Here is a 27,957-nt window from a genome sequence, read left to right as displayed (position 1 = left end):
TAAAAAGTATCCCATTTAGCATAAATTGAGGGTAAATAGCGACATAGTATGTGTATTTAATGTGGAAATATGCGTAGCGAAAGTAAAGCGTCTGTTGTCATTGTTCACGTTACATTGACAATCCCGCGATAATTCTTTTCTTCATGTGTCCATCAAACTTAATACAAATCCTTGCCGTGGTATTGGCGAACATTTTCATGTCATAACATCAAAAAAGAAGACCTCTGTGTACAATACTACGAGTAAGTAAAAATAAATTAATAAAAAATGACAAAAAAAGGGACACAAAAACAGTTTCTGAAATTTGTTTTAAAAATCATGTTGTACAAGCCATGTAAATACGATTGAAACAGAAGTTTAATTTCCATTCGCATACCAGCCAAACTGTGCAAGTGAAAAAGTTGAACAAAGTCTAAAGTAGGAGTCGACAAGCAACAAGAAAACAACAGTCGAGTCCGTTAAATACAGAAACTTAGGCAACATAGTTAAAGAAAAACCGCGTGTACAACTAATTTTTTCAGACAATTATCTTTTAAAATTTCCTCCCAGCTCTATTAACTAACAACCATCCAGTCTTGTTTTAAATTTCTCACTCAAATATTTTGATTAACTTCAACACGCATGTGGTCTGAATGTCTTTTATTTACTCAACCACGATGTTCAAATAAGCAGAATAAGAAAAACGAACGCAGAGAAATTATTTAAAATTAAAATAGAACGAATACAAGTGTGAAAGAAAAATAATAATGATAATAATAAAAATAAGGCAAGTTAAAGAAGTTTTAGTTAAAGTTTATATATATTATTCTCCTCTATGTATTTTTAGATTGCGAAATATGATTTAGAGGTACAAGAAAACAGCTTTAAAGCAATTTTTTTATACGTAGCTACGAAATTTAACGCGAGCTATCTAACTTTAACACAATTTGTATTTGCAGCAAAAAAAAAAAAAAATGGAGAGACAGAAAAAATAAAACTTAGTACGCATGCGCGACTGTTTTTAAATCACTCGCAAGAACGCATTACGGCAGTATAAATCTAGTGAAGCTCAGCAACTCGAAAATTTATCGCGTACTTTACGCTTGCCTAATTCTTCGTTATAATATGAAATCCATATGTAACAGAAATATTACACATATAATGGAAACGAGGCTGCTGACCTTATTTATCTACCATTGTTTCATTACCTACTACAAGCTGACTTCGTAAAATCTATAAGCAAAAACAACATACTCGCGTGGTTGTGAAATTTCGCTAAGAATTTTCTCATGAAAAATTAGTAAGTTTCTTTAAAGCATCCTCCATTATTTTGTTTGTATAATGTCGAAATGGCAGTAAAATCAAGAATTGTAAGAAAAAGAAAGAAAAACTAACACGCGTTCAAATATTGACATTTTTACAAAGAAAGAATAAGAAAATGATTGAGATTTATTCTCATTTTCTAATTAGTGCCTCTTGTGAACACTTTTCCTTCAAAAGAGCTTCAAATGTTTCCTTACAAATGGAACGTGGGACGCTCAATCGACAAAACTTGTCATGTGACCTTCTACAACAAAAATATCATTAATATTTGTGTGTTTGTTAACATGAAGCTGACAAAAACAATTTGATTGCCGCGCCCAAACTCATCCAATAAACTATAGAAGATGGAAAGAACGTCTTTGTGGACCCTAACTCTAACGCCGCAACTTCTGCGGCTTTAATTGCATTTTAAAACGCAGATAGTTTTAATCCTATTGTAACTGTGCTTGTTTCGCCTTGTAATCCTGAAAGCTAAGGCGGAGTGGTGAAGGGAATAAAAAGTGTCCTTTGACAATATATTTAAAACTGCTGATACCATAAGTAATGAAATCTGGTACAATTAAAAAATGTCTTTGGAAATAAAAATGACGTCGTACATACCTTATTTTAAAATACATCCAAGGTTCTCACTTGTTAGTAATGCTTTAAACTGATTCTTGGTGAAGTAATTGATTTCATAGATTTTAATGATGTCATTGGATTAAAAATGACGTCGATTTTGCGTGAAATTTTTTTATTATAAAGATAAAGAGACAAGGTTTTCCAGAAATTTTGATGATCATGACAATGGACATATGTAGAATATGGCATATAGGAATGATTGAGGTAGAAAAAACATTGCTATGAGGCGATCAGTAATTAGGTTGGAAATTGACGTCATTTTTCTAAATCCGTACTATTTTTAATTTGATCTGGTAACCACTTAATAGCCAACATATATATAATGAATACAACAGCTTATAACATAGTAGCTTTTAAAATTCAAAAGAATCTACCCCCGTCCCATATATGCAATACTCCCCGCAAAGTACAAAATTTTTTCCAAATTTATTTATATCGCATGGCTTGAGAAAAGTTAGGAAAAGTCACAAAATTTAAACACTACTGAATGTATAACAACAAGTTATACGCAGTCAAACCGGCCGCAGTCAAACCGGCCGCAGTCAAACCGGTCGCAGTCAAACCGGCCGCAGTCAAACCGGCCGCAGTCACTTTATGCTCCCCCCCCCCCCAGGTATTATATGACTAAACTTAGTACATCTGTACATCATTTTAAGGCGATGGAGGTAAAAAAAAGACTATAGAATAACGCCATCAGAATCAACAAATAGCGTCGTTTCCTTAGATTCATGTTTCCATCAAATCTGGTCTGTATTTTATTTCTATTACCAATATATTGACTGGACACCAAAATACATGTAATAAATTCTTAATATAATCAATACATTTTCTTACAACGCTCTTACATGGATGTAAGCCATTTTATCGTCAAAATAACAGCTTCTTCGTTAAACTTTTCAAACCAAAAACAGTTCTCCCATTTATCTTTAAACGCTTTTATCATTTATCATTTTTAATTGATTTTAATTGATTTTACTCGATAAAAATACATCAAAATATTGTGAAAAATATCAGTTTTGCATATCTACTCGAAGAATAGAAATAGAAAGTGTGAAATAAGAAAGTAAAGATAATTGAAATATTTTCAGCTTGTGAAGCATTCTCTTTTTAATATTAGCACCAAGTAAGAATTGGTTAAACTTGCTCTAAATTTTTATTTATCGGATTTTTTACCATCTCAGTTAAGAAAGACAAAAATGATCGAGGCAAATCTGTACCAGTGTGAAATGTACATATGGTAACTGTTAACAGATCACGTGATATCGCACTGTATTGAGATAAATATCGGAAATATGTTTTCCATAGAACACATGTTCTTGTTAGAAGAATATAAAAAAGGAATAATTAATTATCCACATCGTTAGAGAGCTAAAACCGAATCTGTTTGCGGATAATTAGCAAGTTCGTAGACCTAATGCGCCCTTTTTACGCCCTTCCCAGGCGGTAATTTCCGCTACCTGTCGTCAAAAGGTCAATTTTTTTATAAAAGTGGTGGTGAATTTGCCTTGAACACTTAAATTAACACTAAAAACATCATTTATTAGAAAAGCGCACGTGATACTTCAAGTTTTGTAAAAAAAATTAGTTGAGATTGCCTTTGCATTGTCAGACAACATTCAAACCGTTTTTGTTAGAAAAGGAAAAATAGCTTGTGTAAATTCAATAATAATATTAGGGAGCTTTCTTAAAGTGACATATGTCATTTATAGCTATATATCTACTGCTGAATGGACAAAAGTCACCCAAAAAGTCACCCAAAATAATGACACAAATAGTGAAACCTGACTAATGTTTTTGTCGCAACTTGCGATAGGTACTTCAAGTGAATTTCTCAAGGAGAAGACAATATGAAAGATGGTTTAACATAGATCGGTAAAACAAATGAAAAAATTATGAGTATCAGTTACTTGAAGAAAAAATAGGACAGCTGACATTGGTAGTCAATTTTTTCTTGTACTTGAATAACGTAAAGTGCGACCCTTGATAGCGGCAGACAAAATTGGTGGACTGCCGGGTTAAGGCTGGCGTAAACAGGGCCGGATTTGAATGGTCTGCATTTAAAACAAATCAGCTTTTTAAGAAGAAGTTTTAAGCAGGGATAAAATGAATGAGATGTAATAAAAGAATTATCTTCACGCTAAACAAAAGATCTACATTATGAGAAGGCGAGGTACAAAAGAGACGTGCAGTGGTAGCGCCATCAAATTGTAATCATAAGGTTATATGGTTGAGTCTTGACTTCGGCACACTTTTAATGTTGTCTTTGTCAGCCCATTTAGAACCATTTACTCACCGACAATTGACTTGTGTGGCAAGCAAGTTAGATCAATGCTGTACGTATCTCTAGCGGGTAATATAACTTAGTTACAGTCGGACGGAAAGAAAACAACAATCACTTTCCGCCAGTTACTTACTCACTTTCTTATGATTTTGTTGCACTGCAATTGTAAAAACAAAGATCTTTCTTTGCTACATTGTACGGTTGTTCTACTCGTTTCTAGTTTCAGTATTAAGTACAGCTTTTTCTTGTGGGCAAAATGGGCAAAATAGCGAGAGAAAATAAAGGAGGGGTGGGGTAGGTGATGAAATGTGGGCCGGGTAAAAATCAATAGCATCTCGTGTTGTAAATTTTTTAAGATTTGATCCGAATGCAATATTATGTTATAGACTGGCGATTTTTAAGAACTCGCGAGCGTGTAACTCATTATTTCTACTGCTTGTTTACCCTGATCTGCAGCAAAAAGCGAAGCGTATTTTTTTGCATATGTAGATCCATGTTATGATTCACATTTAGCAGGATTCAGAAGATTAGGATGTTAAGCAAGTCAGTTCGCTGGCCTACTGTCGCCGTAGAAACATGTAATGTTTATTTTTTTATTAATTTATTAAAATTATGCCTCGTTTCTTTATACTGACTAATAGAAACTAAATAATAATGGAAATATCAAGAAAATCTTACTCTGTGACATCATTGTCTTCTTCCTCCGAGTTTTCATTTTCTGCTGAGGTCAGCGAAATAACAGGTAGGACAACATTCAACAATGCGTTCTTTACATCTTTTCCTTTTTTGTCCGATTTGTCTTGCTTGCCCAATTTTTCATTCTTGTTAACATCATGACGTGTTTGTTGTGGAGAGATCTTTGATGCTACCGGAAGTTCGTTAAAAGTAGGCATGTTTTTCACCGGCGATGATGGACGAAAGCGACGCATTATGAAAGGAAATGTTCTTCGTCTCTTTTTTATCTAAGTATCACAAATGATAATTTGTTACAGCGCAGATTATTAATTTTTTTATTTCAGGCTATTTTCAGGACCCTTTCCCCTCGTAAATCACGGATGATTGTCACGGTCGGTAAATACTTTTTAACCAATTACACGTCCGTTTGTTTTTCCATTATGATATTAGGAAAAGACATTGATCACGCAGTCACCTCTTTATAAAGCTTTAGTTTAATTTAAGTACTTGTCGATCTTGTTTAATCAAAGCTTGCTCTGTGAAAGTTTGACCGTGAAAGTTCCGTTGTTTCCCTTAACCTGAATTCGTACCAGTGACAATCCGACTGAGAGAATACTTTTATAGGGTACAAAACCGTGGATGTGTCATTGTGGGATAAAACACAATCATGTTGATCACAAATAACAGTCACATTAAATACCAGTCGTTAGCTCGTAGAAAACTCACGGAGATTCGCACATCGCAGCAAAGTTAATAAAAAAATAACTTACTAAAATGAGTTGTTATTAATTATTAACTTACTTAATTGAGTAAATTAACCATAACGACTTTTCCTCGGACTGTCTATGTTTTCTATTTCCCAATTGCCAACAACCCCATATACAATTGTTCCAAACCCCCAAATTTAATTCTTGATACCTTCCTTAACATCGCTCCTCCATTTTTCTAACCTTTATTCCCATTCCTTATTTACCCTCCCATTTATTCTCTCACACACGCATATTTATTTAGTATTTTAGAGCCTTCAAATTTAACGAGGCCGAGGCAATGAAAAAAATAGTGAAATAGTCTTACAACTGCAAGAGACTTCGAGACGATACTACCTAAACTCTTTGAAAGAACAATATGCATCTCAGGACTGTTTGAAGCAAAAAGCGGCAAAGTTATTTTATGTAGTCAAAAAATAACACACATCGGATACCTGATTCCTCTTCCTTGAACCAAAAAGGCAAAAACAATAAATCATGATCGATGATATACTCAAATGTTTATAAAAATATTTCTCTTTTCCCTTATGCGTCTTCTAACTTTAATGATTCATGACAAATTTAGTTCAGAATCTCTCGTGCAAAAGCAGTTGTTTGGTGGGATAAAAAGACTGGGTAGCAAGTTTACTATAAGTTTGTATGCTTTAAAATTGTTGTTACTTTGTGGAGCAAAGACGAGTTATTGTTCTGGTAATTATATACTACTTGTCTACTTTGTTTTCAAATGTTTATGTCGTACATGGTGGCGCTGACCTGTTAATTTTCAACCTGTCTAAATGGAGCCAATGTTTATTTTAAAACTATAATTAATATAATGGAGATAATAAATTTTCAAACACAAAACTGCACCGATTATATTGGAGATGAAAAATCCTTTATGTGATCGTTAGCTGAGAAGTCAAATTAGAGGTGTTTTCTTAGCACGTGCATAATACAAAGATACACGTTTAACAATATATTAAGCGCATGCGTAATACAGAAAAACATTTTTTTGTGATGTGCTAAGAAAAGATAAGATAGATTTGCTCCATTTTGTTTGAGATTTAAAAATAAAATAAAATATATAAAGGGGCACGCACAACAAACGGTTAGAAAATAATTAGAACATGGTTTAGTAGAAAAAAAGAAATAAAGAATAAAAGAAAGAGAAAATAGAAAAAACAAGAAAAGTTCTCCTACCTAAGCTATTTACGGTGAAAGTTTTTAAAGTTAATATTGAAATATGCGTGTGATACATACGTGTTATCTAATTATCAAGAAAATAAAAATCACAAAGAATCAAAATAACCAAAAAGTTAGTTACGTGGTGTGAAATTGTCTTTGATAATATTTTTCTCTTTATTTTAATGTATTTATGATATTGGTTTTGTTCTGTCTGTGTAATTTTTTTGTTTCATTATAATTTTGTTTTGTTTTTTTAAGCTTAAAATGTTTTTTTTTTCACTTAAATTACATGTTTTTCATGAAAAAAATAAATTTTGTAGGGAATAAAAGGCCTTCACAGGCAAAAAATCAAAGCTAAGAAGTTTTCTGGAATTGATAAAATATAACAATTTGATTACAAACCGGGAGGATAAAAAGAGAGAAAGAAACGAAACTAAGAGTTTCTATACAAGCGCGGTGTTAAAGCAGCTGCTCTTTTCAGCCTATAATTTTGAATCTAGCGCTTAAAATTTTTAACACATCTGGATTGCTATTTTGAGCGAAGGATGCACGAACAGCAATACCTAGGTGAGCTATAATCTGAGGACCGGAATATTCAGACGGAATACTCAGACTTTGCGCGATTTGATAGCGTGCTACATTAATATATAAAAATAAAAATAGTCTGATAGTTCGGATAAAAAATTATTTTCAACCCAAACAAAAGTGTGTTCGCAGAAATCTTCGAGATGAAGAGCACTTGTAAGTGCCTTGTACTTTGAAGGTCACTTGAGAAAGAGCGCTTATTATCTCTTTTAATAATACAGAGAGTGTGTCTGTTTGTAATAGGCAAAGTGGATATCGTCATTTTCCTTTGATGTCGCCGAAAAACTTATGTCTAATATGTTAAATTTTCTGACGTTATGGCCATTGCTGACGTCAGGAAAATCTTTAAACCCTTATATCTCTTCTTTGACCGTTCATCAAAAGCAAATGATCATATATATTTTCTTGATTAGCGCTTTAGGCTGTTTTGTGGATGGGTTGCTGACGTCATGAAATGCAAATGACGCTTCTTTTTTAATTTTTATTCTGCCTCCGTGGATTTTCCCACGGGCCTAATCGACTAGTTCTTTTAAATAAAAAAAGATTTTTTTTAGAAAGAGAAACTTTGGCAGTTGGTCAAGCCACTAGAACTTTACCTCAGAGAACATAGCAAGCATTTGTTTATTGCAGGGCATATTGTGATTAACAATGATTGATACGCGTGATCACATTTTGGGCAATTACTATTTTGTAGGTCCCAATTTATTCCAGTTGCAAAAGGCTTCTTGATATGTTATCAACAGAGACGCTTTTTTATAGCAGGATCATGTTTTTCTTGTCATCTACCCAGGTGAGTTATAGAGTCACCCTATTTTTGAATAATATAGATATAACATGTCATGACCAAGCGAGTTTATTCTAGGCTATGTTTCGACAGCTACAGCATCATATGACTGAACAAATAAGTGGTCACTCTATTTTCTTGTCAAACATGTGTTAGCAGGCATAGTATTTGTTAACAGTTGTAAGACCCATTCTGAGAAATTGCTCAAATAGGGTTTAGCATGGTTTTGTATTAAATAGAGTTCTCATTAACGAATACTGACTGGTTTTGATGTTGTACTTGGTCAAAAATACAGACCGAACTTGCAAGGTCTGTGCCTTTTATCGAGGGCATTGTATTTTACAGTACAACATTATAACCGGTCAGTATCCGTTTTATTACCTGACTGTATCTGGTCTGCAAATAAATACTCCTTTGTGAACAAAACAATCGAAGCTATATTTAAGTTGCTATTAAAGCCGCCAAGGAAGAAAAATTCATGTTCGATTTTGACACTTTTCGAATTCAAGATCGTTCGATTTTATAGTTGTGTAAATGCACAAAACGAATTCGAATCATTGTTTATGTGAACTCAAACGAAAAGATGGTTTTTAGTGAGCCACTTTTCTATTTTTTTTTTTTTAGTGTCCTATGAAAATGTTTTTTTTTTTGTTTACGTCTTTATGTTACCATTTTAATAATGGCTTCAAAAACCGGCTAGTATGGCTTTATACAAAGATCTGTTAAAATAAGCCGTAAACCAATTAAATCTTTTTTCATAATAACCAGTTTTTTATATCAGCCAGGTCATAATTATGAGAACTAACATTTTTTAAATAACATGTGTTAAGTCTTAATTTACCTTGCTCAAGAAAATATATGCAAAAGTAATATATCCTAGTTGAAAAAATCCATGGGAAATTGTCTGTCACTACTCGAAGCTATCACCTGGCTTGTAGACAAACCATGGCATAAATTCTTATAGGTGAACTTACGTCATATGTTAGGACTATGTTATCCACTATATATCCACTATATACTATATCCACAATTTCCACTTGGCAAATACCAGTCTGAAATAAACCACGATGTTCCAAATACTACAATGTTTTTTCTTTAAATATGTGACTTTCGAAAGAAGACATTTAATTGGAACTTTGTTAGCCCGTTGTTTATAAAAGTTCTTGCAACAGTAGCTATCTACTTAATTTCTGTCAACGTATTGTTGTATACGACGTGTTATTATGATTTTCAAAACATTTCTGGCAAAATATATGTTACAAACCTCCATCACAACAATAAGATTCTTGAGGTAGATGAACTTTTGTTTTGGATACGTGCTTGTTTTCCGAACCCTATTTGGTTCAGATTTTTTGAACATATTACGTAAACGGAATCCTCCCTGAGAACGAGTAGGGTTAAACCACAAGTTGACGATACACGAGTTGATTAAGTGATTTCAACCAGTTGCTTTCTACAAATCGCTTCTTTGGTTTCTTTAAAAATAGGTTGATAATGTGTCTATTTCATGAGCATTAAAAAAGCTCTAGCCATCCTCCCTAGCTTCAGTCAACAAAAACTTTATTACATCCCATGTGCAGGTTTCATTTAAAGCAACAAGAAGAAAAAGTAATTAGAAAAGTTAGAATTAGTAAAATATACATGGCTAACAAAAATAATTTGCATAAAAATTTTATCAATAAATGGTGTAGAAAAGAAAGTTTGTGAAGTGTGGGAGTTAGATTCACGAAAATAGAGTTGAAAAGAAATGAAGAAAGACATTTGCATCCACCCGTAAAACGTTAAAATTTCCCTCACTAAAGAATTCACGCAAAAGGTGATCATATCTCGCGTAATTTTTGTTGTTTTATGAGCAGGCAAGTTTCTTTATTTTTTATTTTTTACCTATCTTGCATAAAAAATTGCTGTGGCTCTAATTTTCTTTTCGCTTTCAGATGACCTTTTGTCAAAATAAACAGTTGCTGAAAGTGATAAAAACTTTAAAAAAAATGACCAAAAGATGAAGAAATTAGTTGGAAAAAAAAATAATTTTTGTGATTTTTTCATCTTTTATATATACCTGAAAAATATTATCAATTCGTTCATTTTGTCCATTCCCTTTACATAATCTTTCTTATTCAAAACTTGAAAGAGAATTTGATGTAATGCAACTCTTATTTTAAGTATGTGTAGCTAGCTAATGCAGCTAGCTTGATTGTAAAACTCTGCTGCAACCACTTTATAACCAGTTCTAAATCTACATCCTAATAGCCAGAGCAATTCTTTAAGTTATAAACAATTCAATACTTGTTCAATTCTTTTTGCAAAAAAAGAATTAATGAAATTTCCTCGCTAATCCTTGCAGTAAGTAGCTTTCGCCAAAACTACCTTAGATATCCTGATTTTCCATATTGCATTACGACTTCATAAATTCAAAAATGGTGGAACTATCAGTAAATAGGTCTATTTTAGTTCGATGTCGTTATTGTTGCTGTTATTGTGACAGTCATTTTTTGCTGTTATTTACCTCGTTTCATATAAAATCCTTATTTGTTGTGTAACATCTTTTGTGCCACTTTGTTGTACAACATGTGTTTCTAATATAGTCGTAGTAGTACAACAATTGCTCAACAATTATGTTATAGACACTCGATCTTTGTATAGGTTAGTACAAACATAAAAATCCATGCAAATAATTATCAACCGCATATCTAGGGCTCATTGTTTTTTGCTAAAGCTTGTGCTATGAAGGTCATTTATACAACGTGTGGCTGCCGTCCTATATATAGCTACTTTGATCAGACCTTGACTCCCCAAAACCTTACTTCTGTAAAGTTACTCCTAAACGAGAAATTTATTACTTTTCTCAAAACTCGCAGATGGTAGGATTCTTATTATTATTATTACTGATGTGCCTTTTAACTGCTCCACTATTATCGAAGTATTTTAAATTAGAAATTTCGGTATATTTGATGGGATAAATTTTCGCGAACGTGAGATTTTTCGTAAATATTAAATCTCTTTTAAAGAAATGATTTTCTTTGAAAAAAAAAATCTAAAATATTATACAAGAGTATACAAGATTAACTAGCTTTACTCGTCATCAAGAAAAGTTTTGAAAAACATCAAATGCTCCTCTTTCATCACCATCTCTTTGCGAGATTTCTTCTTCATCGTGTTCCTCATCGTCCAAGTTGTGACCAATACATGCGTTCTCTTGATCCATGTGATAAACAGCAGAAAGATTTAGTGATACTTCCGCATTACCTTCAACCATTGGACCTATATCCTGAAAGGGATCTAATGATGGAAGCTTGGACACACCCATTTGGATCGCGTCTGCGATTCCAGAAGCCCTCCATCCACTAAAAATTATATTTCTACTCTCTAGCGAGGTCGATTTATTATACAGGTTTACCAACCACTCAGCATGTAAAGGTTTCAGGACTGACAAGCGAGGTTTTACATCTATATCTTCTATAGCCTTACCTTCTTCGACTTGCTTGGAAATTTGAACAGTATACCATTCATTGAAATGCTTAGCTAAGAACTTTTTCGCACACCCAAAAAAAGGCTGGTAATACTTCGTCATGTTAGCTGGTACGGTAGTGAGGAGGATATGATTTTCTGCTAGAATTTTCAGCACTTCATCGGTCATCTGGCCTTTAAAAACGTCGAAAATGACAAGGGCTTTTTGATCACTGCTTAATGACGTAAGGTACAATTATTTGATTAAGAAATTTAGCAGCTTCCAACCTGTTTGAAAAATGCTTTTCGTTGACACCATAAATGGAGCTGCATCGGGAGAAATTTGCCACTCAAAGTGATGGAAAAGCTGTTATTGACGTTTTGTCAGCAGCGCCAGCGATAGTAACGGTAGAGCTTATTTTTGGCGAGGGTGCTCTTTCAGCACGGAATCATCTTTAGTGGTGTCTGGTCGAAGTTGATTACCATCGAGTGTGGTATTGAGTACTTTTCAATTTTGAAAACTATTTCGTACAAAAATACGCACTCGATTTCTTTTCTTTATCCATCTGGAATAATAATTATTCCAGATATTTTAGATTCTTATTCCACTTGACACGTCACTTTAAACTTATAAGACTTAATCCATTCGATATCTTTTAGAGCATATATCCCATAAGCCTACGCTATATGAAACGTGAATTTTCTTTAATCTGAAAATTTTTGAATTATTTTTCATTTTTCAATATTTTATTGAAAAAAGCTACGAGATTTTTTTTCGCGAATAACCAAAATGATAAAGATTTACGGGATTTATTTTCGCGAATTTTTTTGCAAATTCGCGAAAATTTTGTCTCGCGAAAAATTTTTCCATTTAATTAAGTAAATCTGACCAACTATTATTTTTTCTTTAGTGCTCAAAGTAAGAGTTATCCTGAAACTTCATATGAAATACAATGTATACATATTTCAAGTTTATTTGGTGTCATTATTTCGCATATGCTACAGAAAAATTTCTTTATTTTAGGTTGATGAAAAAAACACGACAAAAAAGGAAGTGAGAAGATTCCTGTTTTAAGAAGAGGAAACAGTAAGTAATTTTAGATCCTTTATAACTTTCGATACTAAAGACGCACGTCAAAATGCAGAGGTGATGAAAAATGTTTATGCTTGGAAACATAAAGTTATTGTAAATGAATATGAGTTATCAAGTGTCTTCTGATACTAGTGTTATTTACCGAATGTAAATACTAGTTGATTATAAAGAAAATAATTTTAAAAATCAATTTTTGATTTAAAGAGCCTCTTTGTTACGTTTGTTAACATCGCACCTAAGTCGCTGTAACGTCGGTTAACTTCGCAGTTATATGCTTGTAAAAGGTCGGCAGACGTCTACACAACGTAGCCACGACGTCGATAGGACATTGTGCTCTGAGGTCGTACAGACGTCGAAATTCGACGTTTGAGCGACTTTCCATTTTGACTTCAAGCGACGTCGCACCGACTAAAACTCGACGTCGCTACGAATTCTCTGCGACGTTTGTGTGCCGGCTGGGAAAGACCACGTGCTTTTCGTCATCTGAACTTTGTCGCATTTTATACAAACAGAATACACACAAACAGAAGGAATGTTGTCAAAATAAATTTTAGGACAAACAAAAAAAAATATAGGAATGAAATAAGTACTAACATCCAAATTATTGGCTTTATTGTCCTATAAACAGAATAACATCTAATGATTGTAAATAATTAAGCTGACTATTCTGCGAAGACAAAATTTATTTCATTCCACAATATAAAGGCAAAAATGATTTAAGAGAGAATTTCAATTTCTTCATAGCTGCGATCTATCTTTTTCATATAACATTAAAAGTTGGTTTATTTGGTACCGTAGCATGTGTCTGAAATTTTGAGGTATACTTATATCTTGATACTTGATAAGTCAATTTAGTGTAGCTAACTGTCAAATTTCGACGCCTAGAGGAGCAACGCTTTAGCTCTTTTAAGCGTCGAAGTTCTACAGTAAGCTATTCTAAGCCGTAAAAATCGACGCTTATATTCTAAGCGTCTGAAATCAACACTTAGCTCTCCTAAGCGTCGAAATTAGACAGTTTGCTCTTCTAAGCGGCAAAAATTGACGCTTAGCTATTCTAAGCGTCCGAAGTCGACTTTTAGCTCTCCAAAGCGTCAAAATTTGACAGTTAGCTACATTCTTAAAATGGCAGATGCATGCCATGGTAATCATCAAAATGCTAAACTTAAGAACTTTCCAAGGCTTTCTCGGAGCTTAGAGTTCTTATAAAAAACGTGTACATTGCTTTGAATGAAATGGTGATGTCTAAAGAGTTACCTGTGCAGAAACATTTCTGATATCAGTTACTTCATTTTCTTCGAGGAATACATCTTCGTCAGAGAAATTCATTTCAGCTACCTACAAAAGCAAAAACATTGTTTAATTATTAACTACGAAATTTGAGAAAGTAAATCAAATTCTTTCCAAGAGTTATCAGAGCTAGCAAACCACTCTAACGTTTTGCAAGTTTCAATTTTTTTGATCTTTTTTATGTGTGTTTTTTAGTAAGTAAAATGTGGAAACGCAACATGCTAGCTGCGAAGACGAATTAAGTGATACCGCGAAAACAAACATTCAATATTTACATATCGGTAATTTCAAATCACGAACTTTTTGTGAATGTCGCAAATTTCAGTGTTCCAAGCATTGTTGCGAGGTAAGGGTTAGAGTTTAGTCTTAGCAAGGTTTAGGCAAAACATGAAAAAAAATGGAACAAGAAGACGTTTAGTTTTCTTTATTTATGTTAACAGGATATACATACGACATACAGACGAACGCTGTCAGTCTTTGTTGATCTGACGCAGCTACAAAAGCAGCTACTGTATTGCTCTGAATGTGGAACAAACGCAAATAACTCGAATTTTGCCAGTATACCAAACTGGTGTTATCATTTTCTTATAAATTATTATTAATAACATAATAATCGATTACCCCAGGCTGTACCGCAAAATACCGCCGGAGGTCTAAGTGCCGACCGAGCTTGCGAGGTCGGTGCAGTGACTGAGGATCGGTTATTATTGTATTTGTTAAGCGTCTAAGTTAAATAAAGATAAGAAATAAGAATTTCGGTTTAGTGTTTTTAAAATAATATAATCCACTAGTACTAGTACTTCGTTAAAACACTCGACGTAAAAATTCGAAACAGTCCTGTCTAAAAAAAACATTACGATGTTCGACACTCACAGAAAAATGTAAAAAGTTGAATGTGCAACTAAAATTTAATTATAGCGAATATTTAAGTAAATTTTTCAACTAGCTAGCCAAGAATACATAGGCTTCGACGATTTATACATTGCCCAAGTAACCATAAAGCCGAAGAAACGAGAAATGAGAGGGGCGCCGCATTTGTAATATATATTCGTCGTCATGTATTTTGATAGAATCGAATAATTATAATAATAATCGATAATAATCGAATAAGATCATCCTTCTTTTATCGACAATGTAGCTTGCTAACTAGCTAGCTATATTGACGAAGTATCCAGACCGAATGTTGCTAAATCTGCATATGTTAACAAGTAAACTTGACATTGTTGTTGTTTCTATCCTATAAATATGTTTTCATCAATAAATGTATTATAGGAGTTGGGTAGAATCGTTTCCAATGCTTTATGAGACTTGTTTTTTCCTGCTTGTTTACATTTTAAGGTACCATTTTTCTTGACGACGGGCAATACAGTTCTATATTGGCCCGTCGTCAAGAGTGCTAAGCCAATCATAACACCTAAAAGCCCGTATTGCCTGCTTGCAGTTTATAATAAAGAACGTTGAAGACTCACTTTTCTGCTTTTCTTTTTTTGTTGTTTTGGAACTCTTTTTGAAACTGGCTTCGTGTGACACATCTCTTACGAGACCTTTTTCGTTTGTGTAAAGACTTAAGCGTATTAGAATAATGTTTTTGTCCAGATGTAAATAACCAATGTTTTTTCTCATGAATATTGATCTAGATGCAGATCTGTTCCTTGTCCCGCTTTATTGTCTTCATAACAAATGAAAGAAACTCTTGAAATGTATAGTTTTTGGAGGTAACTTGATAGCTGCTTGTTAGGTTTTAATATCAAATGAAGTTTTAGGGATTGATTGATGAATGAAAATGAAGTGAGTAAACATAATCCTTAAGATAAACATAACAATGTGAAAAATTTCAATACAATATATTACAAAAGAAGGGATGAAGATAACCAAATAAATAAAATGGGTATAAAGATTGAAAGAAAATAAAGTTAATCAACGTAAACAAATATAAACCACACCTTATTATGCTAGACTAAATCATGTCCTAGGTCAAATCAGTCGACAATTCAGTATTTACAAACTCACCATTCTTATTTTTGTAGTTCTTTTGTGAATTTTTTACAAAAGATTTTTACGTCAATCATGAAACTTTTATAAATATTAAAAGAACAATCACTCTAATGAAATTCTGAGGTTGAACGAATATTAATTTTTAAAGGTAGAATTACTTTGAATTGTCATAGAAACCTTGAATAAAACCGAAATAAAAAGAGAAGAAAAATATAAATATGTAAGAGCAGCAGATTGCCCGTTGAATTTTCAGCGAACTGAAAAACAACGTGACCACGATAAAATAAACTATATTTAAAAAGTGAGTTTGCGACTGATTGTTGATAGTAGAAAAAATATTTCTTTTATAGAATCTCATGGCTTTTTCTTGTTTAGTATAATATTGGCCTTTTTGTTATGTGCCAATTTTGAATCACAAAGAAAAAAAGGACCGACAAAATTATTACATGTGGAGACTTAAAGTTTTCTCTGTTACATGCCAGTTCTGTGTACAACTTTTGCTCAAAGCAACGAAAAATATCGGGTAATTACAAACATTCAGAAACCAATTGGGGTACCTATGCGGGTACCTTGATAAAAACACGACCACTCATTCAGGCGACTTATCACCGGGCTGAAATCTGATTACTAGCACATGAAGCCGGACTGAGAAGTAGTGAACTATATTTTTTATATAAATTTATTATTCAACGTGCATTAATTAATTATTTTCATAAAAACTTTATATAACTAAATAAATTTGAACATGTGCTTTCTGCAATTGAAATAACCTTAATCATGCACAATATTAGAAAAGTCAGCCCGGTTTGCCTGCTGGAGCAATCTCATTGACATTTTTCAGCTCGTTTTGCTCGTTTCTCATGTAATAGCAAGTTGTGTTTTATGAGGTTTTGTTAATGAAGGTAAGATCTCAGCGTCAGCTTGTGGCATTACATGTGGCAGACTTCCTAGATGAAAATCAAAGATGTTCCCAATCAATCCTTTGTTACTGTTATTATTTTTTGCATTACTTTACGGTATCTGGCCATTGATGAGGCAGAAGGGACCATTGCAAGTAATTTTCAGGTTAGTCCAGCTATAGTCACTCGTATGTGTGAAACTTGCAGATACAGTTTGAAATGAGCTCATGAAAAAAGATGTCTTAAAAGTAACAGCCTGTGAACAGTGGAAAAATCTTTTAAATTAAAAAGGAATTTTCCACACTGTGTACGAGCCATTGTCAGAAATCATCTTTTCATGCAAGTACCAGCTTGCCGTGGCTTTGATCTGTTTAGTTACAAAAAACACACAATATTAATTGCTAGTTATGTGTGATGCAAATTATGAATTTAAATTGCTAGACACCGCTGTTCTGACCGACAGAGTGATGGCGATATGTATAAATATAGTGAACTAGGATGTTTTACTGATGACAACAATATCAACACACCACCACAAATTACAGAAAATGATGATTCATATCGTTATGTTTTCGTTGCAGATAATGCATTTCCAATAAGACCGATTATGTTAAAACAGATTGCTAGATTGGATGCATCTTATCACTAAACGTTTAGCTATTATCTTTTTAGGATTCGAAGAGTAAAAACAAATTCATTTGGTATTACAACTGTGATGTATAACGTCATATGCAACACATGAAAACAACTGTTTCTTGAAATGTCTGGGGGAAGTTTGAAATGACTTCCAACAACACACTCTTTTATTGTTTCATTAAAGCAATTTAAAAAATTTGAGTCCTATTCAGCTTCTTTTGCTTGTTTTACGTGTCGTATGATCCAATATGTCCAATATGGTGTTTCTTGGATGTGTGTCTTTAGGATGACTCCCTACTTGACACTATGGGTGTAGCATCTTCATGTGACCTTTCAGGTGGACTGCTGAACATAGTTGTGGGTACTGGTGTTTGTGTTGGTCCACTTTAGGATGTCGATGATGGTGTAGGAAGATCACTTGGTGAATGTGGCTCTGGGCTTGATAAAGCAACGAAATATTGCCTTGCGTTTCCTTATTCATTTACTTTGTCATGTAAAAATCACAGTTGGTTAAAAAATTTTGCATTGCACCAATATGTGTGCAACAACACCCGTTATCTTTTTGGCACGTTTTACGCGACATCGCTTCAGTAAAGGGAATGTACAGCTGATTGTAGCCTTTGTTCACAAGGTTATTTATTAGTTTACTGTTCTATCCTCTTATTTACTTCATTATCAACTACTTTATCGTGAATTTAGTCCCCATTTTTTTCTTCGTGGTTTGATTTTTCTACTTCTGTTCTTCCTCTCTGGTCTAAGAGGTCGTGCCAACGAAATAAAAAAAAAGTTAATGAAGTTGATCATTTGAGCTTACCACTTAACTGTCAGCCATTTTAAAATGAAGAGCTGAATGCACAGTGAAGAAGTAAAATATTATTTTTCTTTTATTTTGATTAGTCAAAAAGCTAAAGCTCTGGCAATCTAGGCGCAAAAGTCAGATTATTTCAACTTTTTGATCTGCGCTGATAGCGCATTTATTTGCGCCGAGTCAGTCAGCGGCAGTTCATATTCATTGCACACGCCCTGCACAATATAAATCAGCGCTTTTTTTTTTTGCTATATAGCGATAAATGTGCTCACCGAAAACTAAGAATTACTTTGCGCGAAAGAAGAACAATAATATAACAACAGTGATTGCCAAGTAGGAAGGCAGGCAGACAGATAGTTCGTATTTTTGCCTCCAATTAATTCAATTGCCAGAGCATTTTTATTAAAAAGTATCTGCCACATAAATTATATGTACAGAAATCTACTATAAATACAGATTAGAGACAATGTCAAACTGTACCTCATAATCTCGCCTTCTTAATTTTTCAAAAAAAAAAACTCTTGAAAAGCTCTACCAGACGTTTGTTTTTTAGACACTGTTAAACTAGAATTCCGTTTATCAATTAAATTGGATAGTTTGCTATTTAGATAAATGAAACAATTTTATAAACATTTTATGTCAAGAGTAAATAATAAAGAACATCAGGTAGAACACCTACAACCTAATTTTTAAGGGTTTGTGGACAGGATGGGCGGTATGTACTGAGGTAAAGTTTACAATAAAGAAATAAAGATGAGACACGAAAAGAATTATAAAACAGGTACGTAAACATTACCGAAAGGTGTCTTTGTCTTTATACATCTCCTTGAATATTGAATAACATTATGATGAACGTATTATTTCGGGGGTGAATGTTTCATATGAGCTGCATTATATTTCATTCAATTTAAATGAACAAGATGTTTTGATGAATGGAAATTGTGCATATTTAAAATGCTCTAAAACTATCAAGTTACTGCTCCTTGTTACGCCTTTTTAAATTTTTAATTAAATTAACGTCGCTGATGGAATATTTCTTTTTCATATTATTATTATTAATACCATTTTTACCTAGGATAGCCTCTCATAAATGAGTCAATGATAGATTCACACTTTAATAGTCTCTAGCCTTACTCCATTGGGATGTGAACACCAAAACTTTCTGCACTAGAGGCTAGCGCTCTGCCACAAAGCCATCAGTCGGTTTCGTTAACAACAAGAACTTGGGAAACTGTTTTTATTGAAAGAGTCACTACCGCGCCGCTTTTTAAAGTGTTCGTGTTTTTGAGACATTTAATTAGTTGAGTTTAATCATGTGATTATCCTATTTTTTCCTGCTAAATCTATTAATAAGCCATTATTACCTTACCGGTAAAAACAAGGCAGCATAAAGGAGAGTTTGTAAAAATATTGGTCATTTGCAGAAATTTTAGTAACTATACTGGTAGCCTTGTTTCAGAACGTTCGCTTCCAGTGCGGGATGTTGTGGATTTAAATCCCCACCAAGTTAAGCTAGGAACTATAAAAGTGTGAATCTATCGTTTCTCTTTATGTTCAGCACGAGAAAAGTATTGATATCTTAAGTTGGTGGTCTAGTTGAGTGATTGCTGCGCTTGCACGATTTTCTTAGCTTACATGGGAGTTGTAAAAGCCTTAGAACTCCTTTCCTGGACCACCCTTGTTTGCAGTACCAACAGAAGCTGAAGAATCCATCCAAAGTATATAATTTCAATAATATATAACCAACTAGATTTTGGGAAATGTTGGGGAAGTTTATAAAATATACAATTCAATGCAATTAATACAATTTTTTTAAATAATAATATTTGCTAAACTGAAAATATTGAATGCTTCTATTATAACTTTTACAGGCATTTTGTATCAATAAAAAAGTTGGAGTAAAAGGGAAAATCAGAAATTGAGAGAAACTTACTAGGCAAAAAAATAAAACCGACAGAAATAAGTGGTAGGTGCAAAAGTCGGAAAAAAGATTGATGCGCATTGAGCCTAAATTTTGTCACTTTTTTTTCTCTATCACGTTGTTTAAAAGTTGGACAGCTAATTCGAAAATTTAGTGTGAATTTTTTTTCAGCAAAGCTAATACGCCATTGACCAGAAATTAAAACAAGCTAGCTTTCCTACAAAAAGACGGCTTGTTTATCTGCCCATCAATTCTCTCTTATATAGTACACTGTGACTTGATGCAACATATATAAAATGTTTTCCATTGCTATTAGAGGTGAAATGGCATCCGGAATGTACTACGAAAATTCAATACTGGATCGTATCGGCCCCCTAATAAACTTAAAATTTTCACGGTTTCAGCGTAAACGTTTCAACCGAATGTAACCATAAGGCGATGTAATCAAACTATTTTTTGTTTATGGCTTTCTCTTGATCTGTCCAAAGATAACACCAATCCGTATTCCAAGATCCAAGGTAATGCTTGAAACTGGGCAGAATGTCAGATCAACTCTCTAAAAAGTTCTAGACAAGTTCTAGACGTTCTGCCCGGCCAATCTCAGTATTATGGAGATTTCACTGTGTTAAGGCTAATTAGAAGCTTCAGAATAACAGACTTTTAGCAAAATATTCAACAGCTGTGTCTTCGTTGATGAGAAACAGAGGAAATATTAAGAAATATGAACAATTGAGTGTTGATATGAAGACCAATATCGTGTTTTTTAGTTTCATTTTAAACGTTGATATTGTATTCTCAAACATCGAAATTAATAAAACAAACTTCCATATGGTTAAGAAGATACAATGATGTTAGTTTACAAAATGAACAAATCACATTGACAAACCCAAACAACAATTCTGTAGACAATTACAACCTTCGCCTTCTTGAAACATGGTCGTGATTTTCTTTTTGTTGTTGTGTCAAAATTCGGGGGAATTATATAAGTAAGTACAAAAAGCCAAAAAACATCGGGTAGTAACTAAAAATTAAAAAGTGGACTTACTTTTAATACCTGTTGTCCAAGAAATACACAACGACGACGTTGAGAATTGGATATTTTTACTTATTAATATTTTTTTAACTAAGTTCTTCGTTCTCTTTAATAATTCATTTCTTTCTTTTGCAGATAAGGTACCCTAAGCTGTTAGCAATACTAACCACACACTTCGCATTTGGACTTGCATTGTGGGAAAAGTTAAAGTTTAAAGTAGGTTATAATTGCAAATCTCTTGGGGGCAATAAAGGTTTGTTTCTGTCTAAAAACACCGGGTAAAACACCTGTTGCAGTAAAATACTGGTCACACAAAAACACTGGTAATGCTAATACCGCTTACAATTAAATGCCCGTTTAAAAAAAAGTACCGGTAACACAAAAGCACCAATTACACAAAAGTAGATTACAGATTACACGAAACAACGGGTTACGCTATATATAAGTCAAGATAAAACACGGAGAAACAAATGATTATGTTATTCGAGGCTAAACAAACCATTACTGTGAATATAAGTTTCGGTGTTCCAAAGACAAGTCTAAGATGGATCAACTCAGAATTTATTTCGATCAAAGACATCCTCACCTAGATTTTCACGGATGTAGAATCTAACGTACAGCTCCACTTCTCAAAAAACATTTAAATAAATATTAAAACCATAAAAATATCACCAACCTTTTTGTCTCTAAAGTTTGTTTTTTCGGTTAATTTAAACATTGCTTTTATAAATTCCTCATAAAACTAAAAAGTCAGTTCCAAAGTATACTATAAAAGACTTTATGAATGTTTATCTTTTGATCGTTGGAAAGTTATAAATATTTCACAAATCAAGATAGAGCACAACTTTCGTGAATTCTTGTGGAGATTAAGAAAACTTGTGTTTTGTTATAACATCTTATACTACTAAATGTATGCTTTATCTAAACAAAAAAAAATCTGTATTGTTTTCCAAATATCCCAAAATTTTGTTTAATGGCGCATTGCAGAAACAAAACTCGTTTTTTCACATTATTTTTCTTATCTATTTTATATCTGTCGGCAAACAATAAGCAATGTTTTTTCTTTTTTATTATTTATTAATTTTTAATAGTTACATCTTCTTCAAGAATTAGAGAGAACAACCAGTAAGTAAAGTAAGAGCAAGAAAAATTTCGCGTATTAACAATCGCGATCACAAGAGCAATAATAATTGTTACTATGACAAGCGCGTTATGACTGTTCTATTCGCTATAACAGTGATGCTACAGCGAATTGTCCTGAGTAACATCTATTGTTTTTCAATAGCTAATTTTAAAAAATGATTTCACTGAAGTCCAATGATTTGACAACACTTGCAATTGATTTCCGATTGATAAAAACTAATACAAAGGATACGTCGCCAACATCTCTTGATAACTGTGGCATTTTCATCATTGATAAAAGACGTGAGAATTCTGTAAAATAATGGTTTCGTATAAAGAATGAGCGGTGTACAGTGTTCTGTTATGTCCTGAATATTTTACTATACAACCCAATGTTTTGTTTAACTGCATCTGTACACAAAATTCCCATTTAAATCAGTTTATTTTGTTGCACGATTTATTCTAATCAATTAAAACGCAAACAAAAGTCTGTTTTATAGGCGTTTTTAAGAAAATTTTTTGTAATCGACTTGTTACAACCAACCTCACAGACACAGTTATCATAATATTATAATAGACTAGTTATTAAACCCGTAAAATTGTTTGAAATTTAAAATTTGTTGTTAACTTCAATAAGGTTGCTAATAAAACGTTGTAAACAAAACCCGTATAAGAATCCACTTAATAAACCATTGTAAAATGTAATATATGCTTCTTCTGGTATGAAGAAATAGATGTTTGCTCATGGCTTCTGAAAGCAATCTCTGTGTGAAAATTTGCAGTTGAAACGGTTATTTCTCGGGCATCAACGCAGGTTATAAATGGTTGATAATCTTCACGACAAAGTCTAATAAATATGTGAAAAGCTTCCAGTTCATGCGCTTTGTACTTTCTAACCTCTATGTAACCCAACAGGTGATGCTGGGCTACAACAGCAACAATGTTGCCTGTGGTGCCTTTACAACACATTTTTGCAAACGTTTTTGTTGTTGTGGTTTTATTTTTTATCAAAAATGATACGTATTTCTGGAAATATAGAAGCGCTAGCTCAAGAGCAAGTTAAAACTAATTCGTTCCACTACTATCCAAGATTTATGATCATAAAGATTTTTTCTCTTGATATTTTTGTTTCTCGTTCTTTTTTTAAACAAGTGGGGCAAGTTTTTCATTGTAAAAAATAGATAGCACCGTTTTATAATAATACATTTCTGTTGGCAACATAATAGGTTTGTGTAATTTAAGCACAGGCAAATATTATATAATTTGGGAAGCGTCTTTAAGACGTTTATTTCGAACAAGATTGTACTGGTCTTACCAAATAAAGACGTCTTTGAGACATTTACTTCGGATGAGATTTGACTGGTCTTACAGAGACCAAATAAACGTCTTTGAGATTGTATTTTATAGTCGAAAGATGTCCAGACGAGTTAGAGACGAGAAAAGCCGTCTTTAATATACCGTGAGATTTTGCAATTTTTTTCATTTTTTTTTTCAAAGTTTTTCAAATTTTTTTATTTTAAGTTATATTTTGTAAAGTTTCTAGCCCATTTATTGTATATCGACTTTAAAGAAAGAATAAATATATTAATAGATTAATAAAGCTGCATTCAATGAACCTAGGAAGATGTCTGTCCTCGTCACGGTAGAAATATGCAGTACTGTGAGTTTTGCAAAATTTGAATTGGGAGTATATTCCAAAACAAATTGTAACATCTACATACCGTAACCTTATGATTAGACGTATGTGGAACTATTATTGAAAAATGTATTCACCTTTTCAATGTGTGTCGTCTAGTTAGCGTCGTGTTTATTATGTAATACCAAATACCGATTCTTGCTCAGTATTAAATTTCCTACGAAATGAGTGGCCACATGATACAGCTTGGTCAGCATTTTTAGACCAGCATAACGGATTTTTGACCATGAACGAAAACCACAATAAAGATTCTTTTACAACCTGGAACATAATCTTTTGGAATCGACGTCAGAAAAACTAGACGTTGATGCTTATGCGGACTCAACCGCATCGTCAGGATTCTTTTTTTCTTTCAGGTGATTGAGTGGCGAACAGCCGTGGCACGGCTGCTGATTGAAAATTCGTGATACCTGAAATAATTTCAAAGACCAGATCCGCTGATCTGGAATATCCCGTAAAATCTTGACAATTGTTTAGTTTTATTTAGATAGCATAAAATCAAGTAAAAAATGGTTTTGCTGAAAGATTTGCTGTTTTTATATAAATTAAAACTCCTTGTTTAAACAAGGTGAATTTGTGGCTTAAAACTTTTGCAGCACAACAACACGTTATTATACTCACATTATACCCAGAAAATATCTCCCTTAGAAGTTTAAATACCAGTTTTTACTTTTATCCTTGAATCATTCTTTTTATGGTTCAGTATTTTTACACATTTGCCAAACTGGTGGTTGGTCAGAAACAATATTATATCTTTCTCTACAGTGACAGCCACGCTTCGATGATGATTGTTTTTTTAAAAAATAATAAACAAGTTAAAGATCAAATTAGAAAATATGCTATTAGTTAAATACCACGACGAAAATATTTTTATTTTTAATACTGAACTTAGTAAACTAATTCATGGGTAAAGATAAAGAAAATATAGATTTGTAAACAGAGCTAAAACCTCCATATTTGCACGGTAGATTTGTTATTGAAAGTTCCCGGTCTGTGTATTTATCAAATTTGGACCCATCTCATTACAACAAACTTTATCGTTCGAAATTGGATGTTCGTTGTGAAAAAACGAATTAAAATACGAAAAGAATATTATTATTGGCTGTGAAAAATGTTTATAAAGTTCCAAGAAACATTAACGAAGGTTTTAAAATGCTGGCACTACGATCGTATGTAAAATATTCCTTCTTATCTCGAGTTAAATGTCTGATTTTTAATGTTTATTGGTAAGTACATCTCAAACTTGCTTCTTTTTACCCAGACAGTCATAAAAACTTTGTAAAAATGTTGCTAGGAAGGAATATGGATATTTATTTATGAAACATAGTTATTTGTGTGTCGTTATAGTAGTTATTTTATTAGACTTTGGGATTTAGACGTTCCTTAATTTTGGCTACCTCGCCTAAAATTTATTTTGTGGCTGCCACAAAAAATTTTTTTGTTCGCCTCTCCTTTAAAACCTTCTAAAAATTTATTCAAAATACGCGATACAAAAAATTATTGATTCGAAAAAACAAGTTTCATATGCTTAAAATTACCGTTTATGCAAATCTCTATAATAATAGCCGTATTCTGTGTGTTCAGAATGGTTCCGCGCAGCTTTTATCGGAAAAATAGCACGGGCTCCAATTTTTACGGACCTGCGTTTCCGGAAATAGCAACGGGCCGTTTCGTCATGTGTTTCTAATTTCGTTTACTGTAACTTATTCCACAAAATAAAATTATTATAACTAATTGTTTTTGCTATGATGGGATAACAACGGATTGTGTGTGTTTGTGTCAGCTTAAAAGTTATTTCTTAATTAAAAATTTCTTACTTAATTACTTTGCATTTTGTGCAACTTGTAAAATTTCTTATTTTTTTAAAAGGCAGCTAGTCAGTTTCTTATAAATTGTTTTTTTATGTAAAAACGTGTTTTTTTTTTATCGTAAAACACCATAAATTGTGTGCGCTCCACTTGATTTAATACACACTATATATCTGTATTTGTAAGCGTTTTAGTTGAATGTGTAGCACAGTTGACGGTTATTATTAATCACTCATTCGGGTGTTTAACACCGGGTAACACAGCTACTTGTGGCTTAACCTGAGGTCTCAACAATGTATCCTGTGTTTTGTAAATCAAAGCTACAATACAGTTTTTGGAAAAGGGTATTAAGCCTAACGCATGTGCGACACGGTTAACCTCTACTAAGCGGTGGTGTCACGATTAATTTTTTAACTTTCACAGACACTTATTCTGCAAAATATAATAGTATTGACCGATTGTTTTTGTTATGAAGGAACAACTACGGTTTGTAAACTCTGTTTTTATTTCAGCTTTTGGTGTGGGAAAAATATTTCTTGAAAAATATGTTACAGCCGCAACACTAAAATAGTGTATGCGCTTCCCTTAACTTACGCCATTCTGCATACCATACTAAAGCTCTCCACCTGACCGTGTCGCACAGTTTGCGGTTCTTATTAAGCGCTCTTCAGGGAAGGGCAACTTATGGCTTAGCCCGGCGTTTTGACGCCGGGTCTCCCGATTATACAAATACAAATAACTTAAACTACGAAATCTGGTTAACCATACTGGAATTTGATAGGAAATACTAAATATGGTATATCTGTCTGAACTATTTATGGTTTTTTTCACTTTTCTTTCTGTCCAACCGGACTCTTGGTCTATGATCTTTTTATTGTCCTAATCAATAATATGATCAATCTTCCAGCTATTGTACACAATCTTATTTGTGTCTGTGTTTGCGTTTTTTTACGTTGTTTGATAATTCGTTTCGTTTCACCAACATAAACAGCATCACCAATCGTTACACGTGATTTCGTAGTAAAATATTACATTGACTCTCTAGATATATTATGTCTTTCGGATGCCACAGTATACTACGTATTCCCTGATGATATATAATGTGTCCTTTGTCAGTACATTTGTGTACAGTGAAGTAAAATCAAGTAATACCATACACTCATCGTCCTCGCTCCGTATATTTCTCATAAATTCCGAAAACTCTTTTGAATTTTTACAGTCATCCCTCTTTGTGTAATTGCTAAGAATGGAAGCTAGATATATAGAAAAATTATACAAATCCAATCCTGTGCACGAAACAATTGGACGTATAGGAATTCCATGTTTATACAATTTAGGAAGACCATAGAATTGAGGCGGTGGAGTGTCTCAAGGTCTAAGTTTATAATACAATCTATCATCAATGCTGTCGTCTTTATTTAAACGTATCAAGATATTCCTTGTGTCACACTAGATAGTTTTTGTTGGATCTCGTGATGTAAACTAAAAACGAATATTACAACATTTAAAGGCATATAAGAAACAGGCACTTTTAGAATAATTACTGCTACGTTTTACCAAACATGCCGTGATATTCCAGAACGTTTTGTCACCATAACTTGTTTCGGGGTTTGGTTCTCTTAACGGCAATTCAATATGGGCAAGTGAAAGTTACCATAGCCCCCAATTAACGCAAGTCATGTAATGGAAATTAGGGAGATAGAACACTGATGGATGTCACAAGGAGTGGTGGTGTAGCGCGGACCCTAATTGGCTCTGTGTGACGCAAAATGAGCATTAAATACTCTAGGACTCCCCAATCTTAGCCATGAGCCCTTCTGGAAATAATAAACTGGGATATCCCTGAATATTTATGAGACTGGTCATATAGAATGTGCACATCTATCTTCTATATAACTTTATATTGCCTCATCAAAGGAACGGGTCACAAGGCACATGACGTTCGTGTGCCGTACACTAGACCGCCAATTGCCCAAACTGGAAGTTATTTCAAACTTCACGCTTATTCTGATCGTTTCCCATTCCCGTGGATT

At 33.2% G+C, this 27,957-nt stretch overlaps 2 protein-coding genes across 2 annotated transcripts in view; one reads left to right on the top strand and one right to left on the bottom strand.

The window, feature by feature from the left end:
* The window catches only part of LOC130630598 (cAMP-specific 3',5'-cyclic phosphodiesterase 4C-like), a 53,777-nt gene extending 31,746 nt beyond the window's left edge, over positions 1 to 22,031 (bottom strand). The window contains exons 1-3 of the mRNA XM_057444154.1: positions 21,975 to 22,031; positions 13,974 to 14,054; positions 4,883 to 5,166 (exon numbers count right to left, since the gene is read on the bottom strand). Coding sequence (XP_057300137.1) covers positions 4,883 to 5,166; positions 13,974 to 14,054; positions 21,975 to 22,016 — 407 coding nt within the window. The 5' untranslated portion in view covers positions 22,017 to 22,031. The remainder of the gene's footprint in view (positions 1 to 4,882; positions 5,167 to 13,973; positions 14,055 to 21,974) is intronic.
* The window catches only part of LOC130630602 (uncharacterized), a 32,689-nt gene continuing 11,242 nt past the window's right edge, over positions 6,511 to 27,957 (top strand). The window contains exons 1-2 of the mRNA XM_057444158.1: positions 6,511 to 8,185; positions 12,651 to 12,713. The gene's annotated coding sequence lies outside the window, so the exon portion shown is untranslated. The remainder of the gene's footprint in view (positions 8,186 to 12,650; positions 12,714 to 27,957) is intronic.

Source organism: Hydractinia symbiolongicarpus, chromosome 2 (genome assembly GCF_029227915.1).
Source record: "Hydractinia symbiolongicarpus strain clone_291-10 chromosome 2, HSymV2.1, whole genome shotgun sequence".
Classification (NCBI taxonomy): Eukaryota; Metazoa; Cnidaria; class Hydrozoa; order Anthoathecata; family Hydractiniidae; genus Hydractinia; species Hydractinia symbiolongicarpus.
The sequence above is the reverse complement of the archived record's forward strand: the minus strand, read 5'-3'. Positions and strand labels throughout refer to the sequence as shown.